This window comes from Lepidochelys kempii, chromosome 13 (genome assembly GCF_965140265.1).
Source record: "Lepidochelys kempii isolate rLepKem1 chromosome 13, rLepKem1.hap2, whole genome shotgun sequence".
Taxonomy (NCBI): domain Eukaryota; kingdom Metazoa; phylum Chordata; order Testudines; family Cheloniidae; genus Lepidochelys; species Lepidochelys kempii.
In genome coordinates, this window is record NC_133268.1 from 6,961,875 (window position 1) to 6,979,221 (window position 17,347).

A 17,347-nucleotide genomic window follows, 5' to 3' on the forward strand; every position below is an offset into this window, starting at 1 on the left:
CTCTTCTGTTTAATAAATATAGATGAAATGGACCTTCTTATGGCTTATTTATATTTTAATGATTTTATAAATATTTTGGTTTTGTGTTGAATTTGCAAGCATGAACTCGTTAGGCCAGCAAAGTTGGATATGGGATAGCGTCAGTAAAGATTGAAAAATCATGTTATGCTTTTAAGATGCACTAGTTATATTCAGTTACATAAGTCCTCACAACCGGTTATATACAGTTTTTTAGTTAAAAAATTGAACTTGCTGTGCTTCAATCTTTAGGTAATCGAAGCTCCTGGTGCATCAAAATGCATTGGTCCTGGCTGTTCTAATGTGGCTCAGCCTGATTCTGTGTACTGCAGTAACGACTGCATTCTCAAACATGCTGCAGCCACCATGAAATTTCTCAGTGCAGGAAAAGAACCAAAGCCAAAAGAGAAGATCAAATCAAAATCTGAGAGACCCACAATTCTAAAGTCTCAACTACAGGTAAGATCATGTTCCTGAATAAAAAACGCAGCATTTTTCCTGAAGCATAATAGCTTGTTGCTGTACAGTTTTCAGACATAAATATATTAAGTTTGCAAGATTTAACGTTAGATATTCACTCTCTTGTTTGTTTTTGCCATTTTAATGATCTAAAACTACATTTAAGAATAAGATAATTCAGTTAAATCTTTATAATAAAAAAAGAAAACAGGAAAAGGTTGTTAAAATACAATATAGTCTCCTTTGCATAGGTGCTATTAAATTAAGTATCTGCACTTCAGTACATCTTTTCTGAAATAATTTCCCTAGTACTGAATATTTTAAAGCTAATTCATAAGTTAAAATTATTAATATTTTCCTGGGTTAAAAGTTTTTAGGTTTATTTTTTAATGGGGAGACAGGCTATGCAGATAAGGGGGATTTGTGTCACATGTAAGGAAATGAAAGAGAATTTCTTAAAAGCCCTTTTAAATCCATATTACCTAGCTCTGTGAAACCACTTTAATGTGGCAGGTACTGGATGTGCAGATTTACTTATATTTGATAATAAATACAACTGTGTTCAGTTTGCTGGTAGGGTCTGCTCATGAGTAGAGCACTCAACACTCTCTCCTGCTAGGCTAATGTATTTCTCCTAGCTTTATAGACTTGTCAGAAACCCATTTTGTATTGTAACTATGTAATTTGAAATGCATTAGTAATTATTCACAATATATGAAGACACATTTTGTCACTAAATACATGCATCATGATAACTCTTTCTGTCATTACTATTATTAGTAATTAAGGATCTACTAATTATACAGGCAGGTACTAAGCCTTTGTCCACCCAGAAGAAACCAACTCCTGAGAAAAAAGAGATTAACATGAAGAAAAGTGTGGTGACAGCCCCTAAAACTGAAGCAAACACCCAACCAGTTGCTAAAGAGCCGGCGTCAGACAACAGCACACCATCCTGGGCAAGCGATCATAATTACAATGCAGTAAAGCCAGAAAAGACTGCTGCCATTTCATCTTCACTGTTATTCAAATGTATGTATCGCATAGGGATATTCCTGAGTAATCCATTTACATTTTATTTGAATACCCATCCATTCTTGGCTCTGTAAGATTAGGAAAATTGGTATCTTTTTCTTAATATGACACACAGTTTTTCTCTCCACCTTCAAAGATTCACACACACTCATATCAGGGAAATTTTATAAGGTTCCTTTATAATTTTGATATTAGTCTGTACGCAACTGGTTTCTGAATGTAAACTTGCTGAGTAAGTTACCAAATGTTTTCCAAAGGCAATAACCATTTCTGTTCTCAGAGGAGGTAAGTATCAATATACACTTCTTAAATTCAAAATATTGTAAGTTACACGAGGTGCCCCTGTTATCAACAATTCACTGTACTAACTTAAATTTTATTATAATACGTCTAGCCTTGGCACTTGCTTCTCAAGTTTTGCATTTGCATTGCTAGTGCCAAGATGGGATTTTTCAACAGGGTTTGTTACAGAGCTTTTATATTTTTGCAGACAGATTTTAACTGTCAAATATATCCAAGTTCTCCTCCTTAGTCCTGCCATGAATGCAGGGGACTGGACTAGATGACTTCTTGAGGTCCCAGTCCTATAAGTCTATGATTCCTGGTGTTTTATTTACTTACGTTAAATATTTTAAGGATCAACTTTTACTTAAGTGAGGGGGTGGCCTTTGTTTCCTTGTTATCTCTGTGTTACTCATATTTCACACACTATCCGCACACAAGGAAACATCTAAAGGGAAGTTAGGCAGAGATTTTGCCTTACATATTATAATTTTGCAGGTATTGAATAGCATCCATAACTTCTTGTTAGCTCATATGAAGGTAAGTAAATACTGATTTGTAATGTGAAATAGATTTTGTACTTTATCACATTTTTGATTGACTCCAGTGAAATAGTGTTATAATGTAATTGGAATTTAAGTGAAATCATACCATTCACATTTACAAAACACACGATAAATAGGTGTCTAGTGTCTGACATTTTCTCAATTTGAAATTTAATGAATGCAAATGTTACTTTTTCTCCCAGCTTTTATTAACCACCTTTTATCGGGGTTTAATTTTTATTTTCAGAAGTAGATCTGGTTATTAAAAACATTAATTATATATTAACTTGACAAATATACATTTAGAACAAGTGAATACTTTTCATTTTGAAATTCATCTTGAGACCTAGATTGTTCAGGTGAAAGAACTTTTGAACATAAAGGAAACAGAAGTATTTCCCCTGAAAAATTACTTTATTATTATACACAACTCTTTAGACTGTCTCAGGAATACTGTAGTATATTGCATTTAAATTTAAACTTCCCCCTCTGTTTTACTGCACTTCTTTTAGAAATGCAGCCTTAGTACATGCTATTTATAGTGTTCTGGAGATTACTTTTTTCCCTACTTGATTTAAATTAATAGATTTTGGTACTTTATATCCCATAACAACTACAGAGTTGCATTTTAAATTAGCATTGTAGGTTTCAAAGAGCAATATTTTTTTCTGTCTAAAATTAAAGGTAAAAAGGGGCCCGTTATGAACTCTTATGTCTTGTCTACACACAAAAATCTGCTTTATCAGTAATACAAATAATAATATACTACTATAATTGCATGTGGTACAACTCCATTAATGCGGATGCAGTTACACTAGTATAAATTTGCTTGTATCAGTATAGCTTATTTCTGTAAGGGAAAAAAGCTGTATTGGTGTAAGGTACCTTTATACATATATAACTGCATTCACACTAGGGGTTACACCGATTTAACTGTTTTGGCAGAATAGCACACCCCTAACTGAAAGTTAAATCAGTAAAAAATGTGTATGTAGACCAGGCCTTATTAATGAATACAAAACAATTCAGTAAATACCAGATGAAGAGTTCTCTAGTCAGCCAATAGGGATGGAATTTCAGATTGCTCTAATTAAGGTAAGTTCTACAAATGTTTTGGATTCTGTTTTTACCATTACTAAACTACCAAATATAATTTTTTTTTCTGTGGAAAAGATCCTTTCGTTTTTGGTTGATAACTCTGGTAGTATGATTCGTGATTTAAGTGATCCATAGTGTCTCCTTAAAAACATCAATCACAACTTCTTTGCTTAGGGAGATTCTACAAATTGTTAAAATTTAAAAATAAGGTAGTGTATTCTATTCAGTGTACATAGTTATATATATATTTACATTGTACTGAACTGAAATGGAAATTGTCCTAAACAGGTGCTCTCTACCCTCAAGCTAAGGACCTGATCCTGCAAATCCTTATTCATGCAAAGAAACCTTAATTGCCCACATTGTCCCATAGGAGTCAAATGAGTAAATTTAGTGACTGAGGGTTGAAGGATCAGTCCCCTATTCAGACCCTAAATTAGTCTTTCCTCAGTCAATATAGCACATGCATAAAATGCAGCTATTCTGTATGCTAAATATTGTTGCACTAGGTGGTGGATGTAAGATTTCAGTACACTTTAACATAACAGTGATTTTATTGGGTGGCAGGACGGAGAGAGCCCAAACCCTTTTAGTCCTCTGTTAAATGTTGACAAATAATCTGGGTAGGAGTGCAATTCAGTACACTTGTATGATAAAAATGATCTCTTCCTTTGAAATTGGTTCATACACAGAAACGCTTGTAACATGGTTATTTGAAGCACGCAACACACAGTTCTAAAGATTTCTCCTCCTCCTTCCAATCCCCACTGCAATGGCTGCTTCAAGATTCCCTTGGATTTTCAGATTCATACTATTTTGTGGTGAGAAATTAGGCCCTAATTGCAAGTGGCTTTTTTTTATTAAATCCATCAAAACATACAGGCTGAATATTGGTTTACACTGTCTAACATCTTAATAGTCTGAATGGAAATCATTGGCTTTATTGGTTCAGCTGTACTAATTAACTGGGAAGCATCATGCACATATGATGCCACATGAATAATAATACATTTTATTTATTTGTGTTGAAGATGTGGGCAGTATTTAGGCTGTACAGCTATGGGAAAGTAAATATACACATCATATTTTTTCTTTTTCAGAAATTAGGCCTGTTTATTTTAGTAGCTGATCTGCTTTTACTCATAGCATCCAGTGCACCACATATATAGAAAATGTATTTCAAAAATAATTTTTAATTGCTACAAGGATAAGGGCCATTGAGATTGGGGAAGGTGAAACAAGGGCTTTCAAAGATGCAGGTTCGGAGTGGAGGAGAGAATCTGTAGTATTTTAATGCTTTTGCCAGGACATGTTTCTTGACTGTACCTTTAAACTTCAGTTTATATCAAATGGGTGTTAAAGTCCTCAGGGCTTGTCAAAATAGAAGTAAAATAAAGTAGCAAAATAGACAGTATAAATGTCTATCCAGCAGATTATCTTTCAAGCAGGAAAAACACAGCCCCAACAAAATGATTTCTAAAATAACCTGATAAAGTTATGGCCTTTTAAAAATCATCTGCCATGTTTTATAATAACAGTGCATTTCTAAAAAGAGTTAATTTTTAATGCATATGTTGAGGCAGGGAGTTTAGTCTACTAGCTTGATATTTCATTCATAAGGTTTTTATCAAAAATATGGGACCGCAAAGGAAGATCATATTCATTGCTTGCTTGGCTCTACAAAAGAGCTATTGTCCTTATTTTTTCTCATTTTTAATATGTCATGCATTGAGTTCATAAGAATTAATAGCGGGGCAAGGCGTGAGGCTCTTATATATGGAATAAGTCAATTGTCAGTGCACTTCATAAAAAAAACCTCTCCAGATGGAAGATGGAGCTCCGGATCATATGGCACTGATATATCTGGTTGTCATTCAACTTAACAGTGAATTGTAAATTATATGTATATTTTTAAAGTGTGATCTGCCCCTTGTTTGCCCAGTGTATTTGAAAACTTGTACAAAATAGATGATCACAGTAAAATGAAAAATGACGGATCCCAGAAGAAACACATCTGAAAGATGTCTGGATCCAGATTTATATTTAATAAGGAAAGTCTGCATATTATGTTAAAGCTGTGGTCCTGTCAAATGTTCTAGACTACTTTTAAAGTCTACCACACGGATTTAATACCGGTACTGAATTGATGGTTTTGTTTTTTTCTTTTTCTTTTAGTCATTTGAGCCTTTTGATATCCTCATATGTCAGGTGGGCTAGGAGTGCAGTTTTATTTTTCAGTTTTGCTTGTATAATATTTAGTTGAGCAACATTCTGAAAGGTTTATAAAGCTTTACTTTTTTTAGCTGAACAAGTTAATATCTACAACAAAAATTTCAGAGAAATATTGTCAAATGAAGATTTAAAGTAGAGAATGACTCAGAACGGATCTAAAGAATGTCAATGATAAATAGTAATTCTCTCATTATTGGTACTGTAGTAAATAAGAGGACAAATTATTCTGACAAATTAGCCAACTGTTAGATTTTTAATTCAGTATATGAAGTGATAATTAACCCTTCCACTGGAGGGAAAAAAATTAAATTGCTTCATTGGTATTTAACATCTTTTGTAAAGGTCACTAATTACAGAAGAAACCTCCTATGTTTCTATGTGGGTAAAGGAAGACTTGAGGAAATATCAAATATTTTGGTTATAACAATGGGGGTAGTGGCTGGGCCACTTACTGATGCCAAAGTTCATTTAGTAGCATGTCAACATGCACATATCTAAAGACTTCAGTGCAGATTCTTTGATAGTAGAAGAACATTTGGAAGAGAAAATGAATTTTTGCCATTTTTACTTAAGTGGAAATCGGCTGCAAATCTTTCGTCATTTTCAAGCTGGAAGATTGATCACAAGGAGGAGAAAACTGAAGGTAAAGGTCTGCCGTATCCTAATTTTAAAGTACCCAGACAGATCTAAATTGATATTCACAGACAGTTTTTTAATTTCTCATTTAAGCTTGTCAGGCTACTTTTATTAGGCATTAAAAGTTATTTGAGCTGATTAGTCACTTATCAACTGAGTCACAGCAAACATAAGTTATATAAAATCATAACTCCATTTGGTAGTAAGAGGAGGAGAGCTTCCCAGACATAGTAAATATATTTTATTAGATGAACCATTGTGTACACTAAACCTAAACTATTTTAAATTCATATGCTGGATCTTGCGATGTAAGTCACTGAGTTAAGTTTTCTGTCACAAAGCCAATAAACTATTTATTGACTTAGCTTCAACTTAGCTATAACTACTAATTTAGTATGAATTCATAGCCCTTAATTGCAATACAGACGCTCCCCGGGTTACGCAAGACCTGACTTACACAAATTCACGCTTTTGGAAAAAGTTCCATAAGCCAGAAATAGGATTTTTGAATTGCTGAAATTTTTGCTTAACGTATGGTATACATTTCCGACTTACGCAAAATTCAAGTTACGCAAGGCTTTCCAGAACGAAACGATTGCGTAAGTCGGGGGGGGGGGAGGGAGGCGTCTGTATTCTATTTGATAGTAGTATTTCTTATAAATTATTAATGAATTGGACTTTAAAGCAGAAATAGTTCATTGAAAGGGGCTCTGTCAGGCTAAAATTTGCCATACATCTCTCCTGCCATCCTACAACAGTGGATTAGGGGACAGACAACTTTATGGTGCCTCCTAGCGGGAAGCAAGGGGACAACATTTGTGAAACTCTGCCCTTGATTACATTAGCCTCCTTTTAACTACCTGCCTCCATTTTTCTTTGCCTCCTCTATGGCTTAGGTTAATCATTGCCTTTGTCTAGATCTGAGCCTTATCCACGGGCTGAGTAGTGCTTACTCACATGAGTTGTCATCAAAGGATTCCAGATACAAAGGGCTTTTGGGTTGGTTCTGTTCCTACAGAAAGTAACAAAATGAAGAGACATTGTCAAAGGACAGAAGTGAGATGAGAGCCCAAAATCAAAAAGTCTGATGTGCATGTGATGATTGTTCTTCCGCAACATTCCCTTGTATTTTTATTTTATTATTTTTTAAATGTAGAAGGTAGCATGGGTATGGAGGAAAAGGAAAATATATCGTACAATGTAAAAAAGAGGGAAGGATGGAAGAGAAGAGCAATGTACACATAATGGGAGTGGAGGGTAATAAGGTGGAATGAAAGCCTGTAATACCCCTGCAGAGGGAAAAGAATAAGTCCTTATCTACACACAGACGTGTGCCATTTTAACTAAGAGCATGTCTACACACATAGTTGCACTAGTTCAACTTAAGATGTGATTTTTAAACAAATTTAGTTTAAACCAGTGCAGAAGGTTGTATGGACCCTTTTTTTGGCTTAGCTTAAACTATTAGGAACAGGTTTAAAGTAAACTGAAACAAGCTACTCTTAAATTGCCGTAGCAGTGTTCACAAAGGGATTTGCACCATGTAGTTAAACTAGCATGAGTTTGTGTGTAGATGCTTATTTCAGTTTGAGTGGCTTAGTTTGGTTTAGCTTAATCTTGTTCTACAGGTTTAATTTAAACAAAAATAAGCCACAGTCAAACTGAAACAAGAATGTCTTTGTACAAACTTGCACTAGTTTAACTAAACCAGTTTTAAAACATACCTTTCGTTAAATGAGTACAAGTTTGTATGTCACCAAGGCTTAAGAGCTAGTGGCAGAGGCATTTTGTCTAGGCAGATAGCGAAGATCCACCTTGTCATTATTTGTCCTCACAAGTGAATAATTGAGATTGTCCAGTCTCCTGATTCAAACCTATCTCATTCCATGGGATCTGTTATTACTTGTCCACCAAGAGTCCCTAGCATTGTAGAATAGTGCCTAAGAAATAGAAGGTATGGTACAGGGCTATCACTGTGCAAATTGCCCATGATACATTATTGATTGAGGACTAGGGCCCTTCATTAGTAAAAACTATTGAGGGGGGTTCAGAGGGCAAATCTTGCATCCAGAGTACCTGAGAGGACTCTGTCAGAACTTTGGGGAAATACATACTGGAGCTCTGCCACCTTTGGGGAGGAGGGTGCATGCATCCTACTCCCCCTTTCAAGCAGTTGTCACCCTGGGGACTCTTGGAGGGCAGAAGGCCAGCACTCCACAATCACACTGTGTGTCTGGCTCCTGCGTGAGGAGCCACAAGAGTGAAGGAGGAGGCTTGACACAAGTGTTGGGCACAATCTGGCTCGTAGGGTGGTTCTTTTCTACTTGTTCGTCGATACAGATGGAAATTTGATTAAAAAACTCACCACCCTATATTGCTGTTTGCATTTTTTTTTTTACTAATATTGTTCACTTGGTTGTATAACCAATGGGAAGTCCTCCCCCCCTTCCCCTCCACCAAATAAAAGGGGTTCTTTGAGGTGGTCTCTTTTGTATTTCCACTGTTGGATTCTGATGATTGTGTTGATCTGGGTGCAGAAGGCTTTGGAGCTGAAGATGGCCTGTAAAGTCCTTTGAATACAGAAGTGGTTCTGAAAAACTAAGGCCTTGTCTACAGCAGGTATTGCCCCCATTTCAACTAGGGAGGCCAGTTGCACAGGTCTAATCCCCTAGTGTAGACAGGGTGAACTACTATAAGGTAATCTCAATCAGGGAGCAAGTTGTAAGTGCACATGGTAGCTTTGCCTGTCTACACTAGAGAACTGCATTCGTATAGCTATGTTGGCTTGCAGCATGACAAATCATCAGTGTAGACACGGCCTAGCTCCAGTGTTTCCTCAATCAAGTGAGAATGGAGACTGTTACCTAGTCTTTCAGTACCTGGGTTGTAAAGGCCTGGCACACAGCACCAGTTTAGGCATTGACATATTGCAGCAGACCAGACACCTGATACGGACATCCGACTTGAGAAAAATAGGGGGGCGAGAGGTGTACCTTTAAAATCTGGATTTATTAGCATCTGACTCAGTTTTGATAGTAGGAACTAGCCCAAATCCCCTAGTGCACAATGGCACATAAATACTAAAATTGCCTAAAAATGATAGCATATTGTACAATAAGTAAAAGCTAACGGTATACAACTATTTTTTGAGAGAAATGGCAAGAAGTCTGACAAAAGCTGACTTCAGGCATAGGAGTTGTTCCTCTGACCACGGAAAAGAAGGAATTGAGACGCTTGTTGGCTGCACCTTCTTTTATGGCCTTGGGCACTAAATGTTCAGTGCCCAGGAAGGTGGTTGAGTGGCACCTTACAAGCATGTCTCTTCTAGAAGTTTCTGAAGTTCTGAGGTGCCAGGTGTGCATCCTAACTGTGAGACTATGCACAGACAACACTTGAAGAACTACAGTTACTGGTAAGTAACTTCTCTTTGTGGAGTGCTTTAGAACTGACCTCTAAAGCACCAGCTGAGCAACATATTTCAGTTTTCAGTTGTATGTGAATGAATTGAAGGGTTTCACTTTTATTTTCTTTTTTTTTTTTTTAAAAAAAAAAAAAGCAAGCTTGCCTGAGAATTCAGTAGCCCTTGCTCTGCAAAGAGATGGCTTTTTTAAAAAGTATAATTTAGTTTGGACAGTTATTCCCATAATTAGTCATTCCTGCAAGAAGATGTGCGCACCACAGCTGCCTGAAACCTGCTTGGCTTACCATCAGTCCAGATCAGATGTCGGTGATGCTGAGTGGCAAAGGAAAGTGGAAATGGCAAAATATAGGAACATTCAAAACTGAGGGAGCCTGCCCATCCATTGGTAAAGCAGTTAACAATCTCAGTTTTACTAGACTGATTGCTGCCCTGGATTCTCAGCTAAGTGGTCAGGGATGCCTTTTCCAACTTTGACTGAGAGAGCCTTTTCCTACCAGTTTAGGCTAGACTACTGCAGCACATAATAGTAAAGTTCATTTGGAAACTTATAATGCAGCTACCTGCCTCTGAGCAAGATGGATCAGCAAAAACATACTACACTTGTTCTCTGCACAGGATGCCAATTAACATTTGGGTGAAATCAAGATACTGGATACAATCTACATACCCCTATGTAGGCTTGGAGGTTGGTGCACCCTGTTATGACCTGCCACGCTACTTGCACTCATCCAGAATCCTTAACCTACCGAGTCTAAGGGAGAGGCTAAAGGGAATCAGGGACACATGGCATTTCCAATGTTAGGCCCTCTCCTTAGAAATTTACTTCTGCCAGAAATACATCTGCATTCCAGTCTGGCCATGTTCAAAAAGCACAGCTCCATCCAACCTGTTCACAAACTGCTGGCTGTGGTACCCAAAAGTAAACCTGCTGGCAAGGAATTTTCAATCTTTGTTTTTTAAAGTCGCTATGCGGCAATGGCATGCAGTGGTTTTACTTCCTATACTTGGGCAATGTCTAACTACAGAACCTATGCCGGCATAGTTTTTTGGGACAGCTAGGACAGCTTAAATTCCTACTGTAGTACATGCAGCTTGTGCTGCCAGAGAAGGTTTTCTGTTGGTGTAGGAATACCACCTTCCTGAACAATGTTAGCTATGTCGACAGCAGTACTCTTCCATTGATGTAGCTGTGCTACTCAGGGGTGTGGATATTTTCATACCCCTGACCAATGTAGCTATGCTTATACAACTTTTAAGGGTAGACTATGCCTGGGACTTTTCTTTTGCTTTTTAACTTGCTCCTGTAAAGTGATCGACATCCCTAAGTGTGGTGGGTGTCATAACTAGTGAATAGATAAGATCAGCAGTAGAAAGTAATAGCGAGTTCTACATTCTGGGTTCTACATTCAGCAATATTACCCTGTTCCAATGATTTTCCCCCAGCACTTCTCACAGTGAATAGTTACTAAACTTACCTTCCACAACCACAAAAAGATTATTTGTAAATATTCTTTCAAGTAATGTATTGTACTGTTATAGATCTGGGGGAGGGGTTAATACAAATTTTGTGAAGACCTGCAAAAACCTCCCCATTTTCACAGAGATATATGCATGATAGACTCTTCACCACTGTATCTAACTGTGTATTGTTATATGGCCATACAGTTTAAAACTGTCAGTGTGACCTATAGCAAGAAATTGAATATTTGATGGAACTATAATTCAGATAGCCCCCCCACCCCACCCCACCCCGGTAAGCTGAAGTGAATTTTATTTTTTAGTGTTAAAAGCTTGTAGTAACTAGATAGTTGCACACAGCTTACTAAACTAAAATCATAGGGATTATTAAATGAAAGACCATGAATGGTGATCACACAGACCTAACTGACTAAACAGAAATGCAGAGGATTTTCAGAAGATGTGGGTTTCTAAGGCCAGACTTCAATGGAAGGAAATGAAACAACAGTGGAAAAACTTGTCTGCAGTGTTGTGATAGCTGTGTTGGTCCCAGGATATTAGAGGCAAGGTGGGTGAGATAATATATTTGATGGGACCAGGCTCTGTTGGTGAGAGAGAGGCTTTCAAGCTCACACAAAGGTCTTTGTCAGGTCTGGGAATTGACTCAAGAGCGTAACAGATAAATACAAGGTGAAACAAACTGTTCCTTAAATGGTTAACACATTTCAAGGGGCACAGTGGGTGAGGTAATATATTTTATTGTACCAGCGTTGTCTCTCTAATATCCTGGGATCAACACAGCTACAATTACACTGCATACAACATATTTCAAGGGCCTGTTCAAGGTGAAGTAGCCAGTCATAGGAAGAAAAGGGAGGGAAGTAAGCTGGGGGTGGGGGTGGGGGGTGGGGGCGGAGTTAGTGGGTGATTGTTGTAGTGAATCACATTTTGATTAATATTTTTCTTTAAATGGTTTAGTGCAGTGTCCTTTAATAAGTATTTAAGGTAATATTCAGTAGGTATTTTTAAGTCACTCAGCAATCTATAAAATTGAATTAGAAAGTAAACACAAGTTTGTGCTTGAGAAATCCTGTTAACTTCCAAGTTCTATAATCAAGAAGTCCCCTTAGATAGAAATTTTTAATTACCACAATTTAAGATGTAGACTGAATTATTAAGTATTGTGAAATTTCTAAAGTTTATTTCCTCATTTTCTGGTGTCTGCTGATCTGGAGAATTATATCATTTGACTGAGGAAATTTTTACGACTTCAGTAGTAATGCCAGTGCCACAGAATAAAAGATGCTACAGCATCTTTTTCACAACAGTGCATCTGTTGAACAATTTCAGAAGCTGAAGTTTTATATTTGACAATGTTTTACTTTAGGGTTGTCGGGTTGTTTTTTTTTTTTTTTTTTTTGCTTTGGCAGAATGCCAAGGCAGTCTGCAACGAACTAAGTAGCCTGATGTTAGACTAAATATGGGAAGCAAAGGATTGAGCACAGTATTAATTTTCAAGCTCTGTAAGCTCTGTTTCCTTTTTTCTGTTAAAGTGCTGATGAACAAGTTTCAGAGTAGCAGCCGTGTTAGTCTGTATCCGCAAAAAGAACAGGAGGACTTGTAGCACCTTAGAGACTAACAAATTTATTAGAGCATAAGCTTTCCTGAGCTACAGCTCGCTTTATCGGCTGCATAGAATGAAACATATAGTAAGAAGATATATAGATGTACACACACACACACACACACAGAGAAGGTGGAAGTTGCCATACAAACTGTCAGAGGCTAATTAAGATGAGCTATTATTAGCAGGAGAAAAAAACTTATGTTTTTAGCTCCCTTCCTGTTAATATATAGGGTAGATGGAGATGCCTTCATTATCACTTCCACAATAATGGAGAAAGTCACCCATAGTACAACTCAGATGAGTGTGCGTGTGTGTAATTAATATATATATATTAATATATAATCTAGCCGTACTGAATGCTGTTCAGAGAATAATTTTTAACTTTAGTATGAAGTGTATTTTAAAAAGAATTTGACAGCATACTTACTTAAAATATGATAAACCATCACTGACTTCACTTATTATAACTTAAAACTGACTCCTTAATTCAGTTTGGCTCATTTTGAACCTGGTACATTTATAACACATCATGGTACATTTATACATTTATAACACATGAATATTTTTTAGCTATAAGAGTAACCAACAAATGAATACTGCTAAATTTGCGTATACATCTTATGTATGCATACGATCACTCCTAAATTTGCATAAATATTTTTGAGCCAAATGACAGTACTCGATGGAAAATTTGCAATAAGGTACATTTTTTTTCTGTTGAATGAACTGTCATAATTATTGCTGTGTAACTCTTTACAGTTTGATTATCTACCATTCAGTGTTAAATTCCTCCAGCACCAGCAGAAAAAAAATCCTTTGTTACTATCAGATACGAAATTCTTCCCAAACAAAGCAGCTGTCACTTAAATGGGAGAAATACAAAGTCATTGCAGCTTTACACCAGATCATGATTTTTATATCAAAATCATGATTCTTGATATCAGACTTGTAAAGTTTTCATAGTAGGGAAGGGGAAAACACTTCTAAGCTTCCAGAGATTAGTGTTTGAAATATTTACTTTGAAAAAAACGATTAAAACGTTTCATTTAAAATTCTTCCATGAAAGCTAGGAAACATTTACTATTTATGAACCCTGAGTTTGATGTATAGGTTGACAATATTTTATGGGGGAGTGTGTGTGTTTAAATACCTGACTTTGATACACAAAAGCCAGGGAAGCTCAGATTTCTCAATCAGTTCTTTAATAGCGGTTGTGGCAAAATATTTGCAGTACATACATACACACAATAATATCACATATTGCTTTCAGACCCCCCTGAAAATTCTAGTCAACGTAGAGTTTTATATGGGATGATTAAATAGCTATGCTTTTGTGGATGTCGATTATAATAGGATTTTATTCAGTTTTGAGTCTGCTCAGATATTTCAATGGAATTACTATATTACGACCACTAGGTATTTGGACCAAAATAGGAATGTATGAGCCTACCTTATGGTGCACGTTGAGGCTTATCACATCTCACTTCATTTGTCAAGCACTATTACATAATTTAAAATGTCTGTTGGGCAAAAGACTAACATTTTCAAAGCAGCTGCTTTGCTTAATTGTTGTGAATGTTATAACAACTAGGTCAAAAAGGCACTTCTTAAGGGAAATATGGATGGTTCTAGAATATCATCAATACTTAAAAATGTGTTATCTCCATTGTTCTGTGGAGGCAGTATCTTCCTCAGCAAAAACAGATTTAAAAAAAAAAAAAAGGTGAACCACAGAAAGGGCAAAATCTAGAAAAACAGCTAACCACGCCTGTCTTTATAAGTAGAAGACAAAAATTTTAACACTTCTTAAGCTTTCAATAATGTCCGAATGCTTGAACTGATGCAGTGGGGGATTTTGCCCTTTATTTTAATTGCTTTCTTTTACAACTAGAAGATTTCTCACCATTTTGAGCTAATTGCTGTAGTTACTTAATCTCTGCTTGGGCTGAGATTTGTAGGATTTCATTTCTGTGCAGATAGAGGCCATTTTTCTTTAAATGTAATGTCTTATTAATAAATACGTAATTTCCCATAAAATTGCCATTTTTCTGATACGATCAGGTTTTAGATTGTTCATTTTTTAAATGAAGTGTAAAAATAGGATCAACTGCAATATAAAATATTTTAAAGGGGGAAGATAACTCTAGTTATACTACAGAATGATGCTTTCCTCCAGGTTTTCCCCTCGGATCCTAGAAAAACTGCAGTTGAAGATTTTGAGTTCAACTTCCTGCTTTGAGTTAGGATTACGTGCATTTTTACCTTGAATATGTAGGGCATTTCTATAAAATTAATCCCTTCAGCATTCATATGTCAGAATTGTTTCATTTGTTTTATAAAGCTGGATAATTTGCATATCACACTGTTTAGCCAGATCACTTATCCCTACCTGAAGAAGTTTACAATCTAAGTTAGACATAAAGCAAAGCATGATAAGCTAATGGTACTAGAGGGGGTTGGGAGGATGATGGTGGCAAAAGTATTTGTGTATGTTTTATATTCATGAGGTCACGAGTATATATTAAGCTACAACAGGATCAAAAATCATATTTGAGATATAGAAGTATATAAAATCTTCCATAATTTTCTGTTGGGTAAAATGCTTTTGGGCTGACACACATAACTGAATTTCATATGTATTCTGAAAATCCTTACACAAATCAGTGCGACGTTGGGAGACCTGCATAAAGTTGCTAAATATGAACCATTTATAACTGCATACAAAAGACTCCTGTTGGTAAATATGACTTCTTCCTTTTTTTTAAATATTCTACACAACACTTACAAATATAACAAATACAAACAAACCTCTCTCCAGAATAGTCTTTTATTTTATTTCTACAACTCTAATATACTAGTTAGGAAGTGCTGAGTCATTCACTGTTATCACATGAGTAATATAGTAACACTGCTCAGATTTCCCAAAAGTCTTGGCACTGAGGAGGACTCAAGGTTTCACCCAGTTTGTTTTCAAATCCCAGATGTGCTCTGCCTTACTTTGTACTGACCAAAAAAACATGCTTCTGTCCCTTTTTACTGAAAGAAATAAGAAAAGATATGTACTCAAAATGAGCAGGAAGTTCAATAAACGAAGAAAGAAGGGCTGGAATTGTTAGTTTCTGCAGCTACATCAATACATGGCTCTTGGGTATATTTGCCTCTCCTGTTCCCAACACTCCTGACCGTTGAATAAAGTATCTGGGCTTTCTGCTTCCGGTAATTCTGATGAACCTGTTTTGGCCAAACTGAAATGGTAGGAAACCCTTCTCTGTCTAGTTTCTAGGCTGGAGATATGTTTCGGTACTATTGAAGTGCTTACGTACCACAAAGAAGGTACTATGGAAACCTCTAAGATAGATAATCTTTACCAATGAAGGAACTAAATTTTGAGAGTTAGGCGCAAGCTTATTACATTGCAACATCAATGAAGGCTCATCACATTAGACTGTTGGGCCCTTTTCCTCACCTCCCAGTCTATATAAGCATTACGTATTACTATTATTTCATAGTTCCTGTACATCCTCACTTTGGCTAATATTGTCCTAGTACACTGAAAGATGGGACAGCAATAGTTACAGTGAATCATTTTCAGGACAAAAAATTACTCTAGTTCACTCAGTGAAGAAATTCAGTCATTCATTCCACTTGATCACACTCAAGATGTCAAAAGGAAGTTGTTTCATCCTGGACTGGAAATGGTTACATTTTGCCCCACAAGAGTCAGGAAGGAGTCACTTGGAATGTGATTATTGACTGAGCAAGTGTAACTAATCTGGCGCCTGTGGATCTTCAAGATGCTTACATTCATGTGCCAATAGCTACTTCCAACTACAATATTGTGTCATCTGGTTCATTAGAACATCAGTTCCCTGAGTTCTGATGTTTTGTAATAACAGACCATCGAAAGAAAGTGTGGCCCTGTCTCTGTGTCTCTAAAGATAATGGAACTTTTTCAACATAGTGTCAAACAAGTCCAAAAGTCTATCTCACCTAGGAGGTTACACATCTTGGAGTCCATTTCAAAAGAGATGGAAACATTTATCCTAAGAGTCTGAATTTGCCACTGCTTTCTGATTCTATTGCGTTGGGTGTGAAGGGTGAAGAACAAAACATGTGTTGGGTCTCCTGATAACTTGTCTTGAGGGCATTCTATGGGAGAGGTCCAGGAAGTGTACCAAATGCTCTATGGTAAACTTGACTTCTTTGATTAAATCTTATATTTAGAAGTCCTACTTGTTTAAAGTGTTCTGTGTCATTAGAAGGGTCTACATTAACCAGTCTAGCTACTTCTAGTCTGAGAGGGGAAGCACAAAGCCACAACTTGGTCTTCCCAGCATTCCTTCAGAAGGAAGTAATAGAATGACATTTCAGGAGTTGTTCCTGAGTAATTTCCCACATCCTCAGTCCTTCACATAAGGGACTATTCAATATATCATAAAAGATCCAGGATGGTGGTGTAGCTATTAGAATTGTTATCTGTAAATGATGTTTCTGTATGTAATACCCCAATGTGAAACTGTCCCTACCTGCTTTTGC

The 17,347-nt window shown here is 36.5% G+C and overlaps 1 protein-coding gene across 8 annotated transcripts in view; it reads left to right on the forward strand.

The window, feature by feature from the left end:
• DIDO1 (death inducer-obliterator 1) overlaps positions 1–17,347 on the forward strand; it is an 88,403-nt gene that overhangs the window by 42,536 nt on the left and 28,520 nt on the right. For all 8 annotated transcript variants that reach the window (XM_073309101.1, XM_073309100.1, XM_073309103.1 and 5 more), the window contains 2 exons: positions 271–477; positions 1,284–1,509. In XM_073309101.1, the coding sequence (XP_073165202.1) occupies positions 271–477; positions 1,284–1,509 (433 nt within the window). The remainder of the gene's footprint in view (positions 1–270; positions 478–1,283; positions 1,510–17,347) is intronic.